This window comes from Scyliorhinus canicula, chromosome 7 (genome assembly GCF_902713615.1).
Source record: "Scyliorhinus canicula chromosome 7, sScyCan1.1, whole genome shotgun sequence".
NCBI lineage: Eukaryota > Metazoa > Chordata > Chondrichthyes > Carcharhiniformes > Scyliorhinidae > Scyliorhinus > Scyliorhinus canicula.
Window position 1 is genome coordinate 198832074 of NC_052152.1, and position 22332 is coordinate 198854405.

Below are 22332 nucleotides of genomic sequence, written 5' to 3' on the forward strand. Positions count from 1 at the left end.
ATTTGAGGTAGCCGTATGTTAAGCTCTGAAGAGAGAACGAATTCACAATAAAGCATCTTCTCCACATTTGAGACTACGAGCTTTATTAAGACACGAGGAACAACACAAAAGGAGTGCTTGGGACCTTGAACGCCTAGGAGGGCGGTGGTCAAGGGGCGGGTGCGGCACCATCGACCATTGCAGGGGAAAGTGCTGGGAAGGGGAGTTGGGTCTGATGGAGACCGTTCCAGGGTGATTCATTGACAAGACAGAATCCTCAATGACTGCAGATACCAGGCCAATCCTGGAGCATTGTTAATTTTCACAGTAACTTCATTGCAGTGTTACAATAATTAAGATTATTATTATAAATTTATTTTGGCCCCTCTTGTCCTCCCTGCTGCACATTTTTCTCCTGAGCTTCCGACCTCCCAGACCTCATCCCGACCTGAGGCGGCGCTGTCGCCCTGCACCTGGCCAAAGGGAGTCACGTGCTCTGTAACGCGGCAGCCCGTCTCCCTGGCAACGCCGCGTGTGCGCGGGGTGAGCGCCGCCTCACTCCGCCCTTGGCCTTTGTCCTCAGAGGGTGATGCGCGCGCGCAGGCTGGTTGGAGATTCAGGCCCCGCCCCCCCCCCCCCCCTCCTCCGTGAGGCGGGAACGAGGGCGATGCGCGCGCGCGCGGACGACCTGTTTGCGGAGAGGGGGGGTCAGGCTCCGCCAATTGAGTCGGGGACGCGCAGGGTGATGCGCGCGCATCGATAAGGATAAGGTTTAGGATAAGGTCCCGCCCCTGACGGGGGAGGCGGAGGGCGATGCGCGCGCGGCCTGCTTGGGACCAAGCTCCGCCTCCTGATTTGCGATGCACGCGGTCTGGTTGGAGGAGTGGCCCTGGCCTCGCCCCCGTGCTGCTGGGCTGTGAGTGGCTGGGGAGCTGCCCCGCCCCCTCTAGCGGGGCTGGGCTGTGAGTGGCTGGGGGAGCTGCCCCGCCCCTACCGGGCTGGACTGTGAGTGGCTGGGGGAGTGACCCCGCCCCCCCTAGCGGGACTGGACTGTGATTGGCTGGGGAGCCTCTCCCCCTGGTGTGGCTGGCTGTGAGTGGCTGAGGGAGCTTTCCCGCCCCCCTGCGGGGCTGGGCTGTGAATGGCTGGGGGAGCTGCCCCGCCCCTACCGGGCTGGACTGTGAGTGGCTGGGGGAGCTGCCCCGCCCCTACCGGGCTGGACTGTGAATGGCTGGGGGAGCTGCCCCGCCCCTACCGGGCTGGACTGTGAGTGGCTGGGGGAGCGATCCCGCCCCCCCTGGCGGGGCTGGCCTGTGAGTGGCTGGGGGAGCGATCCCGCGCCCCCTGGCGGGGCTGGCCTGTGAGTGGCTGGGGGAGCTGCCCCGCCCCTACAGTGCTGGACTGTGAGTGGCTGGGGGAGCGACCCCGCCCCCCCTGGCGGGGCTGGGCTGTGAGCGGCTGGCGGGGCTGTCAGTCATTCCCGGAGAGGGGGGGGGCAGGGCCTGAGGTGAAGCCCGTGGAGGGATAAAGATGCACGGGAGGCTGCCCAGCCTGAGTTTGCCCCGGAGGGCAGACGGTGAGGTAATCTCGGTCTAACCTTCCCGTTTGTGTGACAAGGGGCTCAAAATAAAGCGGGTGCTAACAGGGAGGTGTGAGGGAGTGGAGGGGATTGCTTTCCTCTCCTCAAGGTCAGACACAAATCACAATATTTCCCGCTCAGCCCCCACACCCCGCTGCTCCTTCCGCCCAGGTCGCGGGGAAGTCGAGGCCGACCTTTGCCCAGGGCCTGGGGGAGCTGTCCGCCTGTGAGGCCGCCTCCCCCAGCCGCCACTGCCCGGCCTCTCTGCAGCGTGACTGAACCCCTCACTGTGTTTCCTTTATAAACAAACCCTGCCTCCTGCTCCAGTCACTTCAACTGTTTGGTCCAATGAACCATATGTGAGGGCCTCAACTATTCACAACCCAACCTGTGTCCATGGCTGAATGATGGTGTGGCCGAGGGGTTTCAGCACCCCAAATGTCAGCCAATTGAGTCGGCAAAAGTTTAGGTTGGAGGGGGCAGAATGGAATGGAGGTCACAAACCGGTCTTATTGAAGGATGAGCACAGTAAGAAGTCTCACAACACCAGGTTAAAGTCCAACATGTTTGTTTCAAACACTAGCTTTCGGAGCACTGGTGAATGAAGGGGTATGTTCCAGAAACATATATATAGACAAATTCAAAGATGCCAGACAATGTTTAGAAGGCGAGCATTTGCAGGTAATTAAATCTTAACGGATCCAGAGATAGGGGTAACCCCAGGTTAAAGAGGTGTGAATTGTCTCAAGCCAGGGCAGTTGGTAGGATTTTGCAAGCCCAGGCCAGATGGTGGGGGTTGAGTGTAATGCGTCATGAATCCAAGATCCCGGTTGAGGCTGTACTCGTGTGAGAAACTTGGCTATAAGTTTCTGTGTTGTCGCGCGTCCTGAAGGCCGCTTTCAAGAACGCTTACCCGGAGATCAGAGGCTGAATGCCCTTGACTGCTGAAGTGTTCCTCGACTGGAAGGGAACATTCCTGCCTGGTGATTGTCCCGCGATGTCCGTTCATTCGTTGTTGCAGTGTCTGCGTGGTCTTGCCAATGTACCACGCTTCAGGACATCCTTCCCTGCAGCGTATGAGGTAGACAACGTTGGCCGAGTGGCACAAGGATGTACTGCGTACCTGGTGGGTGGTGTTCTCATGTGTAATGGTGGTATCTGTGCCAATGATCTGGCACATCTTGCAGAGATTGCCATGGCAGGGTTGTTGTTGTGGCGTGGTCGCTGTTCTGGAGGCTGTGTAGGTTGCAAAACAATGGTTTGTTTGAGGTTGCGTGGTTGTTTGAAGGCAAGTAGTGGGGATGACCTTGGTAAGATGTTCATCCTCATCGATGACGTGTTGGAAGCTGCGAAGAAGATGTTGTCGTTTCTCCGCTCCGAGAAAGTACTGGACGACGAAGGGTACTCTGTCGGTTGTGTCCTGTGTTTGTCTTCTGAGGAGGTCTGTGTGGTTTTTTGCTGTGGCGCGTTGGAACTGTCGATCGATAAGTCGAGCACCATATCACGTTCGTACGAGGGCATCTTTCAGCGTCTGTAGATGTCTGTTACGCTCCTCCTCGTCTGAACAGATCCTGTGTATACGGAGGGCTTGTCCATAGGGGATGGCTTCTTTAATGTGTTTAGGGTGGAAGCTGGAGACGTGGAGCATCGTGAGGTTATCCGTGGGCTTACGGTAAAGCAAAGTGCTGTGGTGACCGTCCTTGATGGAGACGAGTGTGAGGAACACGTCAGCAGTCAAGGGCATTCAGCCTCTGATCTCCGGGTAAGCGTTCTCCAAGGCTGCCTTCAGGACGCGCGACAACGCAGAATCGCTGAGCAGAAACTTATAGCCAAATTCCGCACACATGAGTACAGCCTCAACCGGGACCTGGGATTCATGTCGCATTACATTCATCCCCACCATCTGGCCTGGGCTTGCGAAATCCTACCAACTGTCCTGGCTTGAGACAATTCACACCTGTAACCTGGGGTTACCCCTATCTCTGGATCTGTAAAGATTCAATTACCTGCAAATGCTCGCATTCTAAGCATTGTCTGGCATCTTTGAATTTGTCTATATATATGTTTCTGGAACATACATCTTCATTCACCTGAAGAAGGAGCAGTGCTCCGAAAGCTGGTGTTTGAAACAAACATATTGAACTTGAACCTGGTGTTGTAAGACTTCTTACTGTGCTCACCCCAGTCCAACGCTGGCATCACCACATTATTGAAGGATTGCACAGGGTCAAGGGGCCAAATGGCCGCCTTCAACTCCTATTGCTTTTTGTGTATCAGTATTCAATGTTGCGCATGGTGGTTTGCACTGCTGCCTCACAGTGCCAGGAACCTGATTCAATACCAGCTTTGCATGACTAAACAAGTTTGCATGTTATCCCTATGAATGTGTGGTTGCTCTGATTTCCTCTCAGTCCAAAGCTGTGCAGGTTAGATGGGGTTACGGGGATAGGTGGTATGTTCTTTCAGAGGGTCGATGCAGACTTGATCGGCTGAATGGCCTGCCTCTGCATGGGAGGGTTTATATCTTGCAGTCCTTGGTGTTTCTGCAATACAGAGTGAATGGGATGGATTAATAATAAACTTTATTGTTACAAGTAGGTTTGTGAGAAGCTATGGTGAAAATACCCTCGTCGCCACATTCCGGCCCCTGTTCAGGTACACGGAGGGTGAATTCAGAATGTCCAATTCACCTAACAAGCACGTCTTTTGGGACTTGTGGGAAGAAGCCAGAGTACCCAGAGGAAACCCACGCGGACACGAGGAGAACATGCAGACTCCACACAGAGAGTGACCCAAACCGGAATTGAACCCGGATCCCTGGACAGCATGGTAGCATAGTGGTTAGCACAGTTGCTGCACAGCTCCGGAGTCTCTGATTCGATTCCTGGCTTTGGTCATTGTCTGTGCGGAGTTTGCATGTTCTCCCCATGTGTACGTGGGTTTCCTCCCACAGTCCAAAGATGTGTGGGTTAGGTGGATTGGCCATGCTAAATTGCCCTTAGTGTCCAAAAAAGGTTAACTGGGGTTACGGGGATAGGGTGGAGGTGTGGGCTTGGGTAGGGTGCTCTTTCCAAGGGCCGTGCACACTTTTGGGCCGAATGACCTCCTTCAGCACTGTAAATTCTATGACCTGTGAGGCAGCAGTGTTAACCACTGTGCCACCGTTGAGGGAAGGGCACAAGTACCTGGAGAGATTTTGTTATTCCCCATCTTTCATTCCATATTATATCCTCTAATTTTTAAATGTATTCCAAGGGTTTTGCCTCCCTTTCTCCGCCTAGAGTTTTAAGCTGAGAAAAAAATTTCCTCTGGCCAGTGCTGAACAAATTTTTTTTTCAACTTTGACCTTGTGTGCTCCATTTTTTCTTTTCTACAATTTTCAACTTAACCCAACATATAACTTGAATTAACTTCACCTGTACCTTTAATTAGCCTGTTGAAGATCAGGTTTAGTGCCTTCTTCACATGTTAACAATTCAGTCTCCTGTTGCCAAACATCAGTGTCTTCACCGCACAACCTCCCTGCTCCAGTTCCCTTACTACTTTTCATCCTCCGAGAAGGTAAAGTGGAGATTTGAATGAATGGAAACTTGTATTTGCATAGCATATTTAAACTTGCATTAGCATAGCGTATTTAACCACCTCAGGACTTCTCAAAGTGCTTTTCAGCCAATCAAATAGTTTACAAGTATTCAATGTGGCAGCCAATTTGTACACTGCAACTTTTTGTTTTATAAATTTAACGTGCTCAATTCTTTCTTTTCCCCCAATTAAGGGGCAATTTAGAGTGGCCACTTCTCCTACCCTGCACATCTTTGGGTTGTGGGGGTGAGACCCACGCAGGCATGGGGAGAATGTGCAAACTCCACATGGACAGGGGGCCCGGATCGAACCCGGGTCCTCGGCGCCGTGAGGCAGAAGTGCTGGCCACTGTGCTGCCCCGTACACTGCAATGATCAGATGACCTGCTTCACTGATGTTGATTGAGGAATACATATTGGCCAGGGCACTGGGGGTAACTCCCCAGGTTACCCTCTAAAATTATGTTGCTATATCTTTTTTCGCCAGAGGGGTAGATTCGTCCCTGCTTTTAATGTCTCACCTCAAAGGTGTCACATCCCCGAATGCAGCACTCCCTCAGTCCAGCACTAGAGTCTCCAGAGTGTGATTCAACACACATCCCTTCTGGTAAATGTGCTGGCCGCTGAGATGTAGTCTTTTGATGTATTCAAACACGGAGCAACTATTTCTATTTCCTATGGACTGGCCAGAGGAAATTGTTTTCTCAACTTAAAACTCGAGATGGAGAAAGGGAGGCAAATCCCTTGGAATACATTTAAAAATTAGAGGATATAATATGGAATGAAAGGTGGGGAATGGTAAAATGGAGAGTGGAGACAGGCTTACAGTAAGAAGAATTGAGAAATGATGAGACAATTTTTTGCACAGCATTAGTTGTGACCTGGAATGTACTTCCTAAAGGGTGGTAAAAGTAGATTCAATTGTGAGTTCCGAAAGGGAATTGGATATAGATTTTGAAGAGGTTAGCGCTGTTGCTTCACAGCGCCAGGGACCCAGGTTCGATACTAGGCTTGGGTCACTATGTGCAGAGTATGCACGTTCTTCCCGTGTCTGCGTGGGTTTCCTCCGGGTGCTCCGGTTTCCTCCCACATTCCAAAGATGTGCAGGTTAGGTGGATTGGCTATGCTAAATTGCCCTTAGTGTCCAAAATTGCCCTTAGTGTTGGGTGGAGTTACTGGGTTATGGAGATAGGGTGGAGGAGTTGACCTCGGTAAGGGTGCTCTTTCCAAGAGTCGGTGCAGACTCGATGAGCCGAATGGCCTCCTTCTGCACTGTAAATTCAATGATTCACTGTTGATTGCCAAAAAAACCCACGCCCACACGGGGAGGATGTGCAGACTCCACACAGACAGTGACCCAGGCCAGAATCGAACATGGGACCCTGGAGCTGTGAAGCAATTGTGCTATCCACAATGCTACCGTGCTAAAGCAACTAGAAATATGTTCACCCAGAGTTTGCAAGTCCAGTTCAAAGTGAACTCTGATAAAATTTGATCACTGCCTCCTCCAGTATGTATTATTTTAATTGTGGTTCAACACCTTACTGTTTGTGGCCTGATAGCTCGTTGGACGGACTGGTTTATCATCAAACCCACTAGGTTGTCTGGTGTCTTTGTAAATTATATTTTAACATAATTTATGCAGTATGCATGTGGTATATTTTTGTTTCCTATTTGTCGTATTGTGCAATTGTTACCTCACGGTAGCATGGTGGTTAGCATCAATGCTTCACAGCTCCAGGGTCCCAGGTTCGATTCCCGGCTGGGTCACTGTCTGTGTGGAGTCTGCACGTCCTCCCCGTGTGTGCGTGGGTTTCCTCCGGGTGCTCCGGTTTCCTCCCACAGTCCAAAGATGTGCGGGTTAGGTGGATTGGCCATGCTAAATTGCCCGTAGTGTAAGGTTAATGGGGGGATTGTTGGGATACAGGTTACGTGGGTTTAAGGAGGGTGATCATTGCTCGGCACAACATCGAGGGCTGAAGGGCCTGTTCTGTGCTGTACTGTTCTATCTATATTAAATTTTAGCCTCGATCGTTATCCCACTTCGCGCCAGCCCAGTTCTGTACTGAGAAACCATCGACACAGAATCCACTTTAAACAGACACCCAGAGTCATGATCTGGTGACCCAGATTTGAATCCCGCCATGGCAAGTGGTGAAATTTTAATTCAATAAAAAAAAATGTCATTATAAATTTAAAGGTGACCATAGTGGGCGGCACGGTTGCACAGTGGTTAGCACAGTCGCTTCACAGCTCCAGGGCCCCAGATTTGATTCCCGGATTGGGTCTCTGTCTGTGCGGAGTCTGCATGTTCTCCCTGTGTCTGTGTGGGTTTCCTCCGGGTGCTCTGGTTTCCTCCCACAGTCCAAAGATGTACAGGTTAGGTGGATTCGCCACGCTAAATTGCCCTTGGGTTAGGTGGGGTTACTGGGCTATGGGGATGTGTGTGCTTAAGTGGGGTGCTCTTTCCAAGAGCCGGTGCAGACTCGATGGGTCGAATGGTCTCCTTCTGCACTGTAAATTCAATGATTCACTGTCGATTGCCAAAAAAACCCATCTAGTTCACTAATGTTCTTTAGGTAAGGAAATTGGTTGTCCTTACTGGTCTGACCTACATGTGACTCCAGATCCACAGCAATGTGTGGTTGATTCTCAAATTCCTAAGGGATGGGCAAAAATGCTGGCCCAGCCAGCGATGTCCACATCCCATAAACAAAAAACTTCACCAGGGTGATCTGATTTGTTCCATGGTTAGGGGCAAGAGGGTGTGATGGCAAATGAGGCAGGTATGTGAATCAAGAAGATAGAAGCGAAAGAGCCTCAGCCATTGCAATTGTTTGAGGTTCTTGCAGTTTGTATGTGTGAGAGGGGTTTGCCGGGTGGGTGAGCGAATTGACCACAGCACCATGGTAAAGGAAACTATTAAAGAGGATGTGGGGAGTAAATAGGAATGTGCTAGTAGGGGGGCACAGTATAGTCAGGGTCAATAAACCCAGCTCTCTACAGCTGTGAGTGAAAGCCCAGGAGGCTGGCGAGGAATCTGCAGTGGGATGGAAAGGACAGTTTGTCACAGTCCGCGTAGGGATGAATAACTAGGAAAGAAGTTCTGCATAGGGGTAATCGGCATCTGGAGCCAAAATTAAAAAGCAGAACCTCGCAGACAGTAATTTCTGAATTATTACTTGAACCACAAGGAAATAGACAAAGGGTAAATAAGATTAGGGAGTTGAATGCGTGGCTCAAAGATTGATACCAGAGAAATGGGTTTTGATCCACCAGTCACCCTGGTTAGCTGAGGTCTGTGTGAGTCACCCTGGTTGCTGAGGTCTGTATAAAAGACGGGCAGAAAGTGCACTCAATAAGCTTTGCACAGGCGAAGGAGACACATCCTGAGTGAGTGAGACACATCCAGAGTGAGAATTGGAACTTGGTAATTTGGTGCAGTGCGGTAATCAGGAAAGGTAAGTGGTAAGTCTAATTTTGCTGTTTTTCAGTTAAAAGTGCAGTGTGTAGCTTAGTGTCTGATTGGCTCAAGCTGCCTCTACCCTAATTGCTGAGGCAGTTATCTGTCAGTCACCTAAGGCCTGTTTAGTGGTACAAGGGTGCACATTGTATTCTTCTGTTTGAAGCTTAAGTAGTGTGAGCCAGGGCTGCATGGTGGCGCAGTGGGTTAGCACTGCTGCCTCACGACGCCAAGGTCCCAGGTTCGATCCCGGCTCTGGGTCACTGTCCGTGTGGAGTTTGCACGTTCTCCCCGTGTTTGCGTGGGTTTCGCCCCCACAACCCAAAAATGTGCAGGCTAGATGGATTGGCCATGCTAAATTGCCCCTTAATTGGAAAAAAAATAATTGGGTACTCTAAATTTTAAAAAAAAGTAGTGTGAGTCACCCTGGTTGCTGAGGTCTGTATAACAGACATAGACAGAAAGCGCAATCAGTAAGCTTTGCGCAGGTGAAGGAGACACATCCTGAGTGAGTGAGACACATCCAGAGTGGGAATTGAAATTTGGTGCAGTGAGGTAATTCGGTGAAGAGCGGGCGAAGGTGCTTTTTCCCGACCATTTTGTTCTCTTTCTTCTGGCCTGTAACTGTTCATCTGCAGGGAGAGATTCAGAGAGCATCCTGGAAAGGAAAGTGATTTTTATTTTTATTACCTTTTCAAATTGTGTGGGGGGGTAAACTGAAGTGACATCACAGTAAAGCTGTGACCTGATTGGCTAGTTGGGAATCTGTTAAATTTGAAGAAAAATAATATTGCAAAGCAAATCTATTTGATAGTGGAGTAACTAAACCTGAGGGCAGTATTTAGCAATTAATTTTACAGTAAAAATCATCTAGCGTCAGGGCCATATAGTTAATTGTAACTCAATCTAACAATAATTCAAGTGTTTATTTTAAATTAATTAATTAGTGCTTAAATGTCACTCAGCGGGGTGCAGTGCTCCAACTGTGAGATGTGGCAGATCTGTGACGCTTCCAGCATTCCGGTAGGCTACATCTGCAGCAAGTGTAACCAATGGCAGCTCCTCACAGACTGCGTAGTTTGGTTGGAGCAGCAATTGGATGCGCTTAGGAGCATGCAGGTAGTGGAAAGCGTCATAGATAGGAGTTATAGAGACGTAGTCACACCCAAGGTGCAGGCAGAGAGATGGGTGACCTCCAGAAGGGGCAGGCAGTCAGTGCAGGAATCCCCTGTGGTTGTCCCCCTCTCGAACCGGTATACTGCTTTGGATACTGTTGGGGGGGGGGGTATAGCCTATCAGGGGAAAACAGCAGCAGCCAGAGCAGTGGCACCACGGCTGACTCTGATGTTCAGCAGGGAGGGTCAAAGTGCAGAAGAGAAATAGTCATAGGGGACTCTAGTCAAGGGCACAGATAGGCGCTTCTGTGGACGTAAAGAGACTCCAGAATGGTATGTTGCCTCCCTGGTGCCAGGGTTCAGGATGTCTCAGAACGGGTAGCGGGCATCCTGAAGGGGGAGAGCAAACGGGCAGAGGTCGTGGTACATATTGGTACTAACGACATAGGCAGGAAGGGGCACGAGGTCCTGCAGCAGGAGTTCAGGGAGCTAGGCAGAAAGTTAAAAGACAGGACCTCTAGGGTTGTAATCTCGGGATTACTCCCTGTGCCACGTGCCAGTGAGGCTAGAAATAGGAAGATAGAGCATCTAAACACGTGGCTAAACAGCTGGTGTAGAAGGGAGGGTTTCCGTTATCTGGACCACTGCGAGCTCTTCCGGGGCAGGTGTGACCTGTATAAGAAGGGCAGGTTGCATCTAAACTGGAGAGGCATAAATATCCTGGCCGCGAGGTTTGCTAGTGTCACACGTGAGGGTTTAAACTAGTATGGCAGCGGGGTGGGCACCGGAGCAATAGGTCAGAAGGTCAAAACATTCAGGGAGAACTAGGGAATAGGGCCAGTATGGCTCTGAGGAAGAGCAGACAGGGAGATGTTGCTGAAAACAGCGGGTCTGGTGGCCTGAAGTGCATATATTTTAATGCAGGAAGTATAACAGGTAAGGCAGATGAACTTAACAGCTTGGATTAGTACTTGGAACTATGATGTTGTTCCCATTACAGAGACTTGGTTGAGGGAAGGACAGGATTGGCAGCTAAATATTCCAGGATTTAGATGTTTCAGGCGGGATAGAGGGGGATGTAAAAGGGGTGGCGGAGTTGCGTTACTGGTTCGGGAGAATATCACAGCTGTACTACGGGAGGACACCTCCGAGGCCAGCGAGGCTATATGGGTAGAGATCAGGAATGAGAAGGGTGCAGTCACAATGTTGGGGATTTACTACAGGCCTCCCAACAGCCAGCAGGAGATAGAGGAGCAGATAGGTAGACAGATTTTGGAAAGGAGTAAAAGCAACAGGGTTGTTGTGATGGGAAATTCAACTTCCCCACTATTGACTGGGACTCACTTAGTGCTCGGGGCTTGGACGGGGCAGAGTTTGTAAGGAGCATCCAGGAGGGCTTCTTAAAACAATATGTAGATAGTCCAGCTAGGGAAGGGGCTGTACTGGATCTGGTATTGGGGAATGAGCCCGACCAGGTGGTAGAAGTTTCAGTAGGGGAGCATTTCGGAACAGTGACCACAATTCAGTAAGTTTTAAAGTGCTGGTGGACAAGGATAAGAGTGGACCGAGGGTGAATGTGCTAAATTGGGGGAAGGCTAATTATAACAACATTAGGCGGGAACTGAAGAACCTAGATTGGGGGAGGATGTTTGAGGGTAAATCAACATCTGACAGGTGGGCAGCTTTCAAATGTCAATTGAAAGGAATTCAGGACCGGCATGTTCCTGTGCGGAAGAAGGATAAATACGGCAAATTTCAGGAACCTTGGATAACGAGAGATATTGTAGGCCTCGTCAAAAAGAAAAAGGAGGCATTTGTCAGGGCTAGAATGCTGGGACCAGACGAAGCCTGTGTGGAATATAAGGAAAGTAGGAAGGAACTTAAGCAAAGAGTCAGGAGGGCTAAAAGGGGTCATGAAAAGTCATTGGCAAATAGGATTAAGGAAAATCCCAAGGCTTTTTACACGTACATAAAAAGCAAGAGGGTAGCCAGGAAAAGGGTTGGCCCATTGAAGGATAGGCAAGGGAATCTATGTGTGGAGCCAGAGTAAATGGGTGAGGTACTAAATTAATACTTTGCATCAGTATTCACCAAAGAGAAGGAATTGGTGGATGTTGAGTTTGGTGAAGGGTGTTTAGATAGCCTGGGTCACATTGAGATCCAAAAAGACGAGGTGTTGGGCGTCTTGAAAAATATTAAGGTAGACAAGTCCTCAAGGCCTGATGGGATCTACCCCAGAATACCGAAGGAGGCTAGAGACAAAATTGCTGAGGCCTTGACAGTAATCTTTGGATCCTCACTGCCTTCAGGTTATGTCCCGGAGGACTGGAGAATAGCCAGTGTTGTCCCTTTGTTTAAGAAGGGTAGCAAGGATAATCCAGGGAACTACAGGCAGGTGAGCCTTACATCAGTGGTAGGGAAATTACTGGAGAGAATTCTTCGAGACAGGATCTACTCCCATTTGGAAGCAAATGGACGTATTAGTGAGAGGCAACATGGTTTTGTGAAGAGGAGGTTGTGTCTCACTAACTTGATAGAGTTTTTCGAAGAGGTCACAAAAATGATTGATGCAGGTAGGGCAGTGGATGTTGTCTATATGGACTTCAGTAAGGCCTTTGACAAGGTCCCTCATGGTAGACTGGTACAAAGGTACAAAAGGTGAAGTCACACGGGATCAGGGGTCCAGACAAATGTGAGGTAATGCATTTTGGAAGGTCTAATGCAAGTAGGGAATGGTAGAACCCTCAAGAATATTGACAGGCAGAGAGATCTAGGTGTACAGGTCCACAGGTCACTGAAAGGGACAACACAGGTGGAGAAGGTAGTCAAGAAGGCATACGGCATGCTTGCCTTCATTGGCCGGGGCATTGAATAGAACAATTGGCATGTTGCAGCTGTATAGAATCTTAGTTAGGCCACACTTGGAGTATCGTGTTCAATTCTGGTCACCACACTACCAGAAGGATGTGGAGGCTTTAGAGAGGGTGCAGAAGAGAGTTACCAGGATGTTGCCTGACATGGAGGGCATTAGCTATGAGGAGCGGTTGAATAAACTAGGTTTGTTCTCACTGGAAAGACGGAGGCTATGGGGCAACCTGATAGAGTCTACAAAATTATGAGGGGCATAGACAGAGTGGATAGTCAGAGGCTTTTTCCCAGGGTGGAGGGGTTAATTATTAGGGGGCATAGGTTTAAGGTGCGAGGGGCAAGGTTTAGAGGAGATGTACGAGGCAAGTTTTTTTACACGGAGGGTAGTGGGTGCCTGGAACCCGTTGCCGGAGGAGGTGGTGGAAGCAGGGACGACAGTGACGCTTAAGGGACATCTTGACAAATACATGAATAGGATGGGAATAGAGGGATACGGACTCAGGAAGTGTAGAAGATTTTAGTTTAGATAGGCAGCATGGGCTTGGAGGGCCAAAGGGCCTGTTCCTGTGCTGTACTTTTCTTTGTTCAGTCCTGGAGGAAGTGAGAACTCTACTGTTGGGAGGGTCTTCTTCCGAACCATGCTGGGCGAGAGTTCCAATGAGTCGTATAACTTGGCTTTAAACTAAATAATGGGGTGAAGGCTCATGTGAAGGTTGATTTCATGAATTAAGCGATGGGGCAAGGCAAGCGAATAAGTTAACAAGAAGGGTAACAATAATTAGAGTGTACAAACTGACTGTGACAGCAGATACGGCCAGAGTTTGCAAAAAGACAGGACCAAAGGCTCTGAAAGCCTGTGAAATTGGTGACAAAAGATGAATTGTCAGCTAAAATATAAATAAATATGCATGTCCTGACAGCCATTACAGAGATGTGACTCCAAGATGATCAATGTTGGGACCTGAATGTTCCAGTATACTTGACACTTCAGGAGGACAGGAAGGTTGGAAAGTGGAAAGGCTGCGCTGTTAATTAAGGATGCCATTAATACAATAGAGAGAGATTACCTTAAGTATAAAGATCAAGATGTGGGAATTAGTTTGGGTAGAGAGAAAAGAATAGCAAAGGGAGGAAGTCAATTATGGGAATAGTTTATGGGCTTTCTAACAGTAATCAATTCACTGGAGGAGGAGGCTTCACAAATATCCCTACCTCAATGATGGAGGAGCCCAGCACATCACTGCGGAAGACAAATCTGAAGCATTAGCAATAATCTTCAGCCGGAAGAGCTGAGTGGATGATCCAGCTCAGTCTCCTCTGGAGGTCTCCAACACCACAGAGGCCAGTCTTCAGCCAATTCAATTCACTTCACGTGATAGCAGGAAGTGGCTGAAGGCACTGGTACTGAAGACTTGTGCTCCAGAACTTGCAGCGCCCCAGCCAAGCGGTTCCAGTAAGGCTACAACACTGGCATCTAACCGGCAATGTAGAAAATTGCCCAGCAAGTCCTGTACATAAAACAGGGGAAATCCAACCCAGCCAATTACCGCCCTGTCAGCCTACTCTCAATCATCAGTAAAGTGATGGAAGGCGTCATTCGCAGTGCTATCAAGTTAGCACTGCTGCCTCACGGCGCCGAGGTCCCAGGTTCAATCCCGGCTCTGGGTCACTGTCCGTGTGGAGTTTGCATATTCTCCCCGTGTTTGCGTGGGTTTCGCCCCCATAACGCAAAAATGTGCAGGCTCAGTGGATTGGCCATGCTGAATTGCCCCTTAATTGGAAAAAATGAATTGGGTACTCTAAATTTATATTTTAAAAAGCAGCGCTATCAAGCTGCACATAAATCACCAATAACCTGCTCACTAGTACTCATTTGGGGTCCCGCCAGGGTCACTCAACACCTGGCCACATTCCAGCCTTTTTAAAAAAAAAATTTAGAGCAGCCAATTATTTTTCTTTTCCAATTAAGGGGCAATTTAATGTGGTCAGTCGACCTAATCAGCATATCTTTGGGTTGTGTGGGGTGAAATCCACGCAGACATGGGGAGAATGTGCAAACTCCACACGGACAGCGACCCAGGGCTGGGATTCAAACCCGGGCCGTCAGCACCGCAGTTCCAGTGCTAACCACTGCGCCACATGCCACCCCTCATTACATCCTTAGTTCAAAAATCGGCGAAAGAGCAGAACTCCAAAGGTGAGGTGAGAGTGACTGCCCTTGACATCAAGGCAGCATTTGACTGAGTATGGCTTCAAGGAGCCCTAGCCGAACTGGAGTCGATGGGAATCGCGAGGAGGGGGGTGGCGTGGAGCTCTACCCAGCACAAAGGAATATGGTTGTGGTGGTTCGAGATCAGTCATTTCAGCTCTGGGGCAACATTGTAGGAGTTCTTCAGGGTAGTCTCTTAGGTCTAACTATCTTCTGCTGCTTCATCAATGACCTTCCTTTCATCATAAGGTCAAAAGTGGGGATGTCCGCCAATGTGTTGTTCAACACCATTCACGACACCTCAGATAATTAAACAGTCCACATGCAAATGCAGCAAGACCTGGACAATATCCAGGCTTGGGCTAACAATGGCAAGTAACATTTGCACCACACAAGTGCAGGCAATGGCCATCTCCCACAAGAGAGGATCGAACCATCGCCCCTTGACATTCAATGCCATCGCTGAATCCAACACGATCAACATCCTGGGGGTTACCACTGACCAGAAACTGAACGGGACTAGCCATATAATAGGGTGGCTCCACATGGACAAAGGATCCACATCTTGTGGTGAGTAACCCACCTTCTGACTCCCCAAAGCCTGTCCATCATCTACAAGGCACAAGCGAGTTTGATGGAATAATCTGTACTTGGCTGGATGAGTGCTACTCCTGCAGCACTCAAGAAACTTGGCACCATCCAGGATAAAGCAACCCGTTTGATTAGCACCCCTTCCGCAAACAATCACTCCCTCCACCACCGACACACAGGAGCAGCCACGTGTACCATGCACAAGATGCTCTGCAGGAAATTCCTTAGGCAGCACCTTCCAAACCCACCTCGACCGCTATCATCTAAAAGGAGAAGTGCAGCAAATGCCCGGAAACAGAACCGCCTGGGGGTTCCAATCCAATGCACTCAACAACCAACTTGGGAATATATCGCCGTTCCTTCACGACCGTCGGAGCAAAATTCTGGAATTCCTTCCCCAACACCACTGAGTGTACCTACACCTTGGGGACTGCAGCACTGCAAGTAGGCAACTCAGCACCACCTTCTCAAGGGCAATGAGTCATAGGGATTAAATATTGGCCAGCCAGCGATTTCCACATCCTCAATCTTAAAAGGCCAGCTATATGGAAGAAATAATTTTGGCTTGGAAGAAAGGCACTGCAATATCAAATGTACATTAAAATCACCCGTAGATTGGATGGATCAGATTGGCGATGGTAACATGGAAGAAGAGCTCATAGTGGCTAGCACAGTGGTTAGCACAGTTGCTTCACAGCTCCAGGGACCCAGGTTCGATTCCCGATTGGGTCACTGTCTGTGCGGAGTCTGCACGTTCTTCCCGTGTCTGCGTGGGTTTGCTCTGGGCGTTCTTGTTTCCTCCCACAGTCCAAAGATGTGTGGGTTAGGTTGATTGGCCATGCTAAATTGCCCTTAGTGTCCAAAAAAGGTTAGGTGAGGTTACTGAGTTACGGGTATAGAGTGGAGGCCTGGGCTTAAGTCGAGTGCTCATTCCAAGGGCCGGTGCAGACTCGATAGGTTGAATGGCCTCCTTCTGCACTGTAAAATTCTATGATTGTTTTCATGACAGTTTCTGAGAGCATCATGTTTTAAAGCTGACCAACAAGCAGGCTATTCTGGACGTTGTAGTCTGCAATGATGCAGGATTAATTAATGATCTTGTGACAAAGGAACCTGTGGGAAACAGTGACGATAATCTGTTTGAAGGAGAGAAGAGTGGGTGTAAGACTAGTGTTTTAAACTTAAACGGCAATTACAAGGGGCATGAAGAGGGAACTGGTTAAAGTGAACTGGGTAATTAGATTAAGGGAAAGGTAGCAATGGATTGGAGGATCCTTTTCAAAGAGATAGCTGAGTACTATGAACTAATAAACATTCTAGTGAGAAAGAAATACTCCGAGATGAATGCACCTTCTGTGGCTAGCTAATGAAGTTAAAGATGGCTTCAAATTGAAAGAAAAAGCAGGTCGTTCTGCAAAAATTAGTGACAGGGCAGAAGATTGGACAGAGTTGGAAAAACCCACAAAGAATGACGAACAAATATAAAGAGGGAAAGTTAGTGAATGAGAGAAAGCTAACTAGAAATGCAAGAACAGAGTAAGAGTTTCTAGAGGTATTTGCAAAAGAAAAGAGGAACTGAAGTCAGTGTTGGTCCTCTCGAGAGTGGGTCTGGGGAGTTGATGACGGGAAATAGGGAAATGACGGAAGTGTTTAACAGACATTTTTGCGTCTGTCTTCACAAAGACTCAAATTACATCCTGGACAAAGGGAGGAACTTCAAACAATTACAGTCATCAAGGAGAGGGCATTGAGGAAAGCTATTAGAACTAAAAGCTGACAAGTCACCAGGACCTGATGGACATTACCCTGGGGCCTTAGAAGACGTGCGCCTGAGGCAGTAAAGGTATTGGCTGGTTCTTTTCCAAAATTCACTAGATTCTGGAATTTCCATACATTGGAATTCTGTGTTCAAGAAAAAAGGAAGACAGAAAGCAGAAAACTATTTAGCAGGTTAGCCCTGCAGGGAAAATGCTGGAATCATTACTTAGGGGTTGATAGCCAGGGCAGTTAGAAAATCTCAATGCAATCAGGCAGAGAGGGAAATGGTGTTTGACTAATTTATTAGTTATTTGAGGAAATAACATGGATAAAGGAGAACCTGTAGATGTGGTCTACTTGGATTTTTGAAAATGTTGCTTAATAAACTGATACGTCAATGGTTACGATACAAAATAAGACTCGAATAGGGGGCAAGAGGTTATCATGGAGAGAGGATTGATTCGTGAGCAAGAAGCAGAGAATATAAATAAATAATTTCTCGGTTTGCAAGCTGTAACCAGTGGAGTACCACCAGGGTCAGTGACCGAGCCTCAAACATTTACAATCTGTATCAATGAGTTGGATGAAGGGACTGAATGTATGGTTGCTAATTTGCTGATGACCCAAAGATATTTAGTAAAGTAAATGATGAGGCAGAGATAGTGCACAAAAGGGATTTAGATCAGTTCAATGAATGGGTAAAAGATTGGCAGGTGGGAGTGTAATATAGGAAGATGTACATATGAACACACATTAGGAACAGAAGTAGGCCAGTCGACCCCTCGAGTCTGCTCCGCCATTTGATAAGATCATGGCTGATCTGACTTTGGCCTGAATTCCACTTTACTGTCTCTCCTATCTACTCCCTACACCTTGTGGCTCCCTTGAAAAAGAACCTATCTAACTCACCCTTAAATATTCAGCGATCCTGTCTCCATTGTTCTCGTAAGTTGCCAAATCATCAGGACAAGTGCAAGTCAAATTTCGATCGTGAGTCTAATTGGCAACCAATCAGCATCCCTTTTGTCCCTTGAATATTTGTGATCATTTGAAATTTGTCATTCTTACAATACTGTTGAGTGCAAGGTGAATATCCTCTTCAATTATTGCACTGATTTTATGCTCAACTAATAACACCACCCTACCTTCTTTCCCTTTTTACCCGTCCTTCCTAAATATCGAATACTCTTGAATGTTCTGATCCAGACTTGGTCACCCTGCAGTCACATCTCCGTAATTGCAACCTGATCATACCCATGCCTACCAATTTAAGCTGTTAATTCATGTACCTTGTTGTGAATGCTCTGTGCGTTCAGACAGTGCTTTTAGATTGTCTTTTCAAATTTTCCCACATGGGTTTTTGTACTGTTGCCTGATTTGCTGCTGCCCCTTCTTTCCTCTGCCCTCCACTTTTGCTTTCTACTTCTCGGTCTTTCATTTCTAGCTTTGTTTCATTCTCTTGTGTCTTCCTGCTCAGTTTTCCATCCCTCTGCCACTCTGATTTAAACCCGTGCCCCCCCCTCCCCCCCACTCCAACAATATGTCTCTCTTTCAGCAAGGTTCAAGGGTACAAATGACATGATTGGAGAGGAGGAATGGGTCGAGGATGGTTGTGAACATTAGAAGAAACAATATGTCCCAATATGATATGATTCTGATATTGCTGTGTTTTTGTTCCACTGTTTTCCAACAGGTTATTTTGCCCCCTGTGGCTGCAGATGACGTACTTCACAACAGCGGTCTTATCCAGCAGCTGGCGTTGGTTGCAAAAGATGCAGCTCTTCTACGTGGAGTTCTCATGAGGACGAAAGAAGATCCATCCAGCACTGAGGTTAGTTCCTTTGAGCATCCCTTTCTTGAACGCATTTAGTTCTCCTAACATTGCACTTTTCTTTCTTTCTTTGCCAGACACCCGACCGTCCAATCTCAAATTTAATTTTTTTATTTGTCTCATTGGCTTGCTGTCCTCCCAATGTCTCTGACCTCCCGATGTGCTCTCAAGAAGTAACCTGCATTTATATAGCGCCTTTCACCCGCCCAATATGTTCCAACGCATTTTGCAGCCAATTACTTTTGTTTTGAAGCCGTAACGATTGTAATGTAAGAGGTGAGGCAGCCGGTGTGTGCATGGCAATGCGACAACGGCCAGATAACCTTGTTTTTTTTTCAGTGATGCTGGTGATTGATTGCCTTGGATGCTGGTATTATTTAGCTCTGGGGGGGAAAAATAAATATTAAGCTTAGTAAAGATTGGTTCAAACTATCCTTCACAAACTAATTTTTTTGGAGTAGAACAAGGTAGCAGATAATGGGTGCCGAAAGGCGAATGATTGTAATTCAGCCCTCTTTGTTCAGTCTTACATTTATTTACAGAGTTAAACAGTACAAGCATACACCTCCTAACTTAATCAAACCACTGTGTCAATAAGTGTCTGTTTTTATAAGTGCGCAAATGAGATGCTAGTTGTTGTCTGCCATGAGCCGAAACATAGAGCGGCCATTAAGGAGAACGTCCATGCTCTCCTATGAATTGGAGCAGTTGCCGTCTGAGAGGGCCGATGGGACCTCAGTTCAGGGTCTCATCTGAAAAACGACAACTTCAAAAGTATAACACCTCACAATAATGCAATGGAAATGCCCTGGATTTTGTGCTAAGAAGTGGGGAATTGAACCCACAGCTAATTGACTTAATGCTGACCCTTTTTATTCTCTTTTAACACCTTTTGAGGAAATGATTACTATTTTTCAAAGGGTTTCTGACACAACCTGCAGCTGTTTCTTCGAGAGTCAGATCAGACGAACCGAGTGAGCGATGCAATGCAGTTTCACTGCGAATGGAAGTCCGGCCACTCAGCACTCCATGGGTTTGGCATTCGGTGCTTTTCTCAGCTCCAGTCCCCCCCCCTTCATTTGTAACTCCTTTGTCCAACCCATTTGCTGTGCAGCCGCAGATTAATTCTCAGTTCCCCAAATGCACAGGTGAAATTGCTGGATACAATAAAAGCTGGGCCGAATCATTTTTATTAAAGTGCAGGCATTGGCCACAAAACTGGTGTATATAATATAAAGCCACAAGCCATTGTTGGTCTTTTCTTTATCTAAACCACAGTATGTGCTTAACCCATATACGGTGGACAAATGATTATACAAGTTGTTTAGCACAACAATAGTCTATTTAACGTACACAAGGTTATTTACTTAATCGCACGTTCATACACATTGCACATTTGTCATGTAAGAGTACCTTTAAGAAATTGGTGTTAATAAATGGGTGTGTATATAATAGAACAGTACAGCACAGAACAGGCCCTTCGGCCCTCGATGTTGTGCCGAGCAATGATTACCCTACTTAAACCCACGTTACCCATAACCCAACAATCCCCCCCATTAACCTTACACTATGGGCAATTTAGCATGGCCAATCCACCTAACCCGCACATCTTTGGACTGTGGGAGGAAACCGGAGCACCCGGAGGAAACCCACGCACACACGGGGAGGACGTGCAGACTCCACACAGACAGTGACCCAGCCGGGAATCGAACCTGGGACTCTGGAGCTGTGAAGCATTGATGCTAACCACCATGCTACCGTGAGGCCCATATAAATATCTGTAGTGAGAGTACCTGTAAGAAATGGGTGTTTATTACTGCAGTGATGTCAGAGAGTGGGTGGAGCTGGGCTGTCTGTCAGCTTTTTACTTTCGTTTTAGGCTTTTTGCTGCAGGGTGTGTTTTAGTTTCGTTTTCAGAGCTGGATAGCTGCAGTCACAGCCAGAAGGTGTATGAATCTCTCTCTGTAATCTAATCTTATGGATGTTAAAAGGAAAGCTTAAATGATTACTTAGTGTTGTAGTCTTTGGGGGTTGTATTTGAATTGATGGTTGCTAAGATGTTCACTGTATGTTTTGAAAAAGGTCAACTTGAGTTCATAGAATAAACATTGTTTTGCTTTGAAAAATACTTTTCCATTTCTGCTGTACTACACCTGTAGAGTGGGCCGTGTGCTCCCCATACCACAATCTATTAAAAGCTGTGGGTCAGGTGAACTCCATGATACACTTTGGGGTTCTCAACTCTGGCCCATAACACTTTGAACTAATACACTTAAACGACCTTAACATAACTTCCAGGTGACCAGCAAGTACAGAGCAGATATGGCCGTATCTGGTTTCTGGTAGTCTGGCACCACTGAAGTTCTGTAGGTGGTCCGTGTCTGTTCTACCCTCTGTGGATGGCGTGGGCTCTGCTTGGCTGGTGGATTCACCGTTGTTGGTGGCTGTCAAAGCTGCAGTCTAGAGAGAGCTTCTGATGTTGTGCTGCGCTTTTTAACTGGCTTGGATTTTCATGCCCCTTTGGTGGACAGTCTCTGGGTTGGTCAATCAATTGATCAGGGCTCCATCACCCTGATCGATCAAGTCCAATCAGGGGCTGCCACATTGATTTTGAGGTGGGCACTCAGTGGTCTTGCCTGGAAGTGTTTAGAGCAGGGAATTGGGTGCCGCTGTGTCTGGTACATGATGTGAGTGACAGGATAATTCTATTGTTCCTGGGAAGACCTTTAATGGCCTTTTTCCTGTGATACTTTCTGCATAATCTGAGCTGTAGTTTGTATATTTGCAGGCTGCAGCCTGTCTGTCTTCAAGCTTGGCCAAATTTCCCAGCGTTCTTTTCGGGCGGCCATTTTAGATGGCCACACCACGTTTGAGAAGCTGCCTGACTCAAATTCCTTTTACTGCTTACTTAAATCTGCTTTGATCCATTAAAACAAAAAGACACTACAATTTCCAATTCAAATATTTCACTTCTGTTTAAACTGCTCACAATTTACTGTGGGCACCACACCACTCTTGTCATGATCTTCAATCATTTATTCACCCGTACACAGTTACTGCTTCCATCTTTTGTATTTTTAAAATATTTACTCATGTAGTGTGGGGATCTCAGGCATTACCAGCATTTATTGCCCATGGGAAGTTGTGTTGAGTCCCAACGAACGGTTGCATTCCGTGTGGTGTAGGTACACTCTCAATACTGTTGGGGAGGGAGTTCCAGTATTTTCACCCAGTGGCAATGAAGAAATGATATATTTCTATCGAATCATATAGAATTTACAGTACCATTCTAAGTCAGGATGGTGTGTGTGGCTTGGAGGCAATTTTGCAGGCGGGGGTGTTCCCATGTGTCTGCTGC

At 47.6% G+C, this 22332-nt stretch overlaps 1 protein-coding gene across 1 annotated transcript in view; it reads left to right on the forward strand.

Moving 5' to 3' along the window:
* Positions 1–1422: 1422 nt before the first annotated feature.
* gss (glutathione synthetase) overlaps positions 1423–22332 on the forward strand; it is a 65925-nt gene continuing 45015 nt past the window's right edge. Inside the window, exons 1-2 of the mRNA XM_038803682.1 lie at positions 1423–1560; positions 18837–18974. Of these exons, the coding sequence (XP_038659610.1) occupies positions 1510–1560; positions 18837–18974 (189 nt within the window). The 5' untranslated portion in view covers positions 1423–1509. The remainder of the gene's footprint in view (positions 1561–18836; positions 18975–22332) is intronic.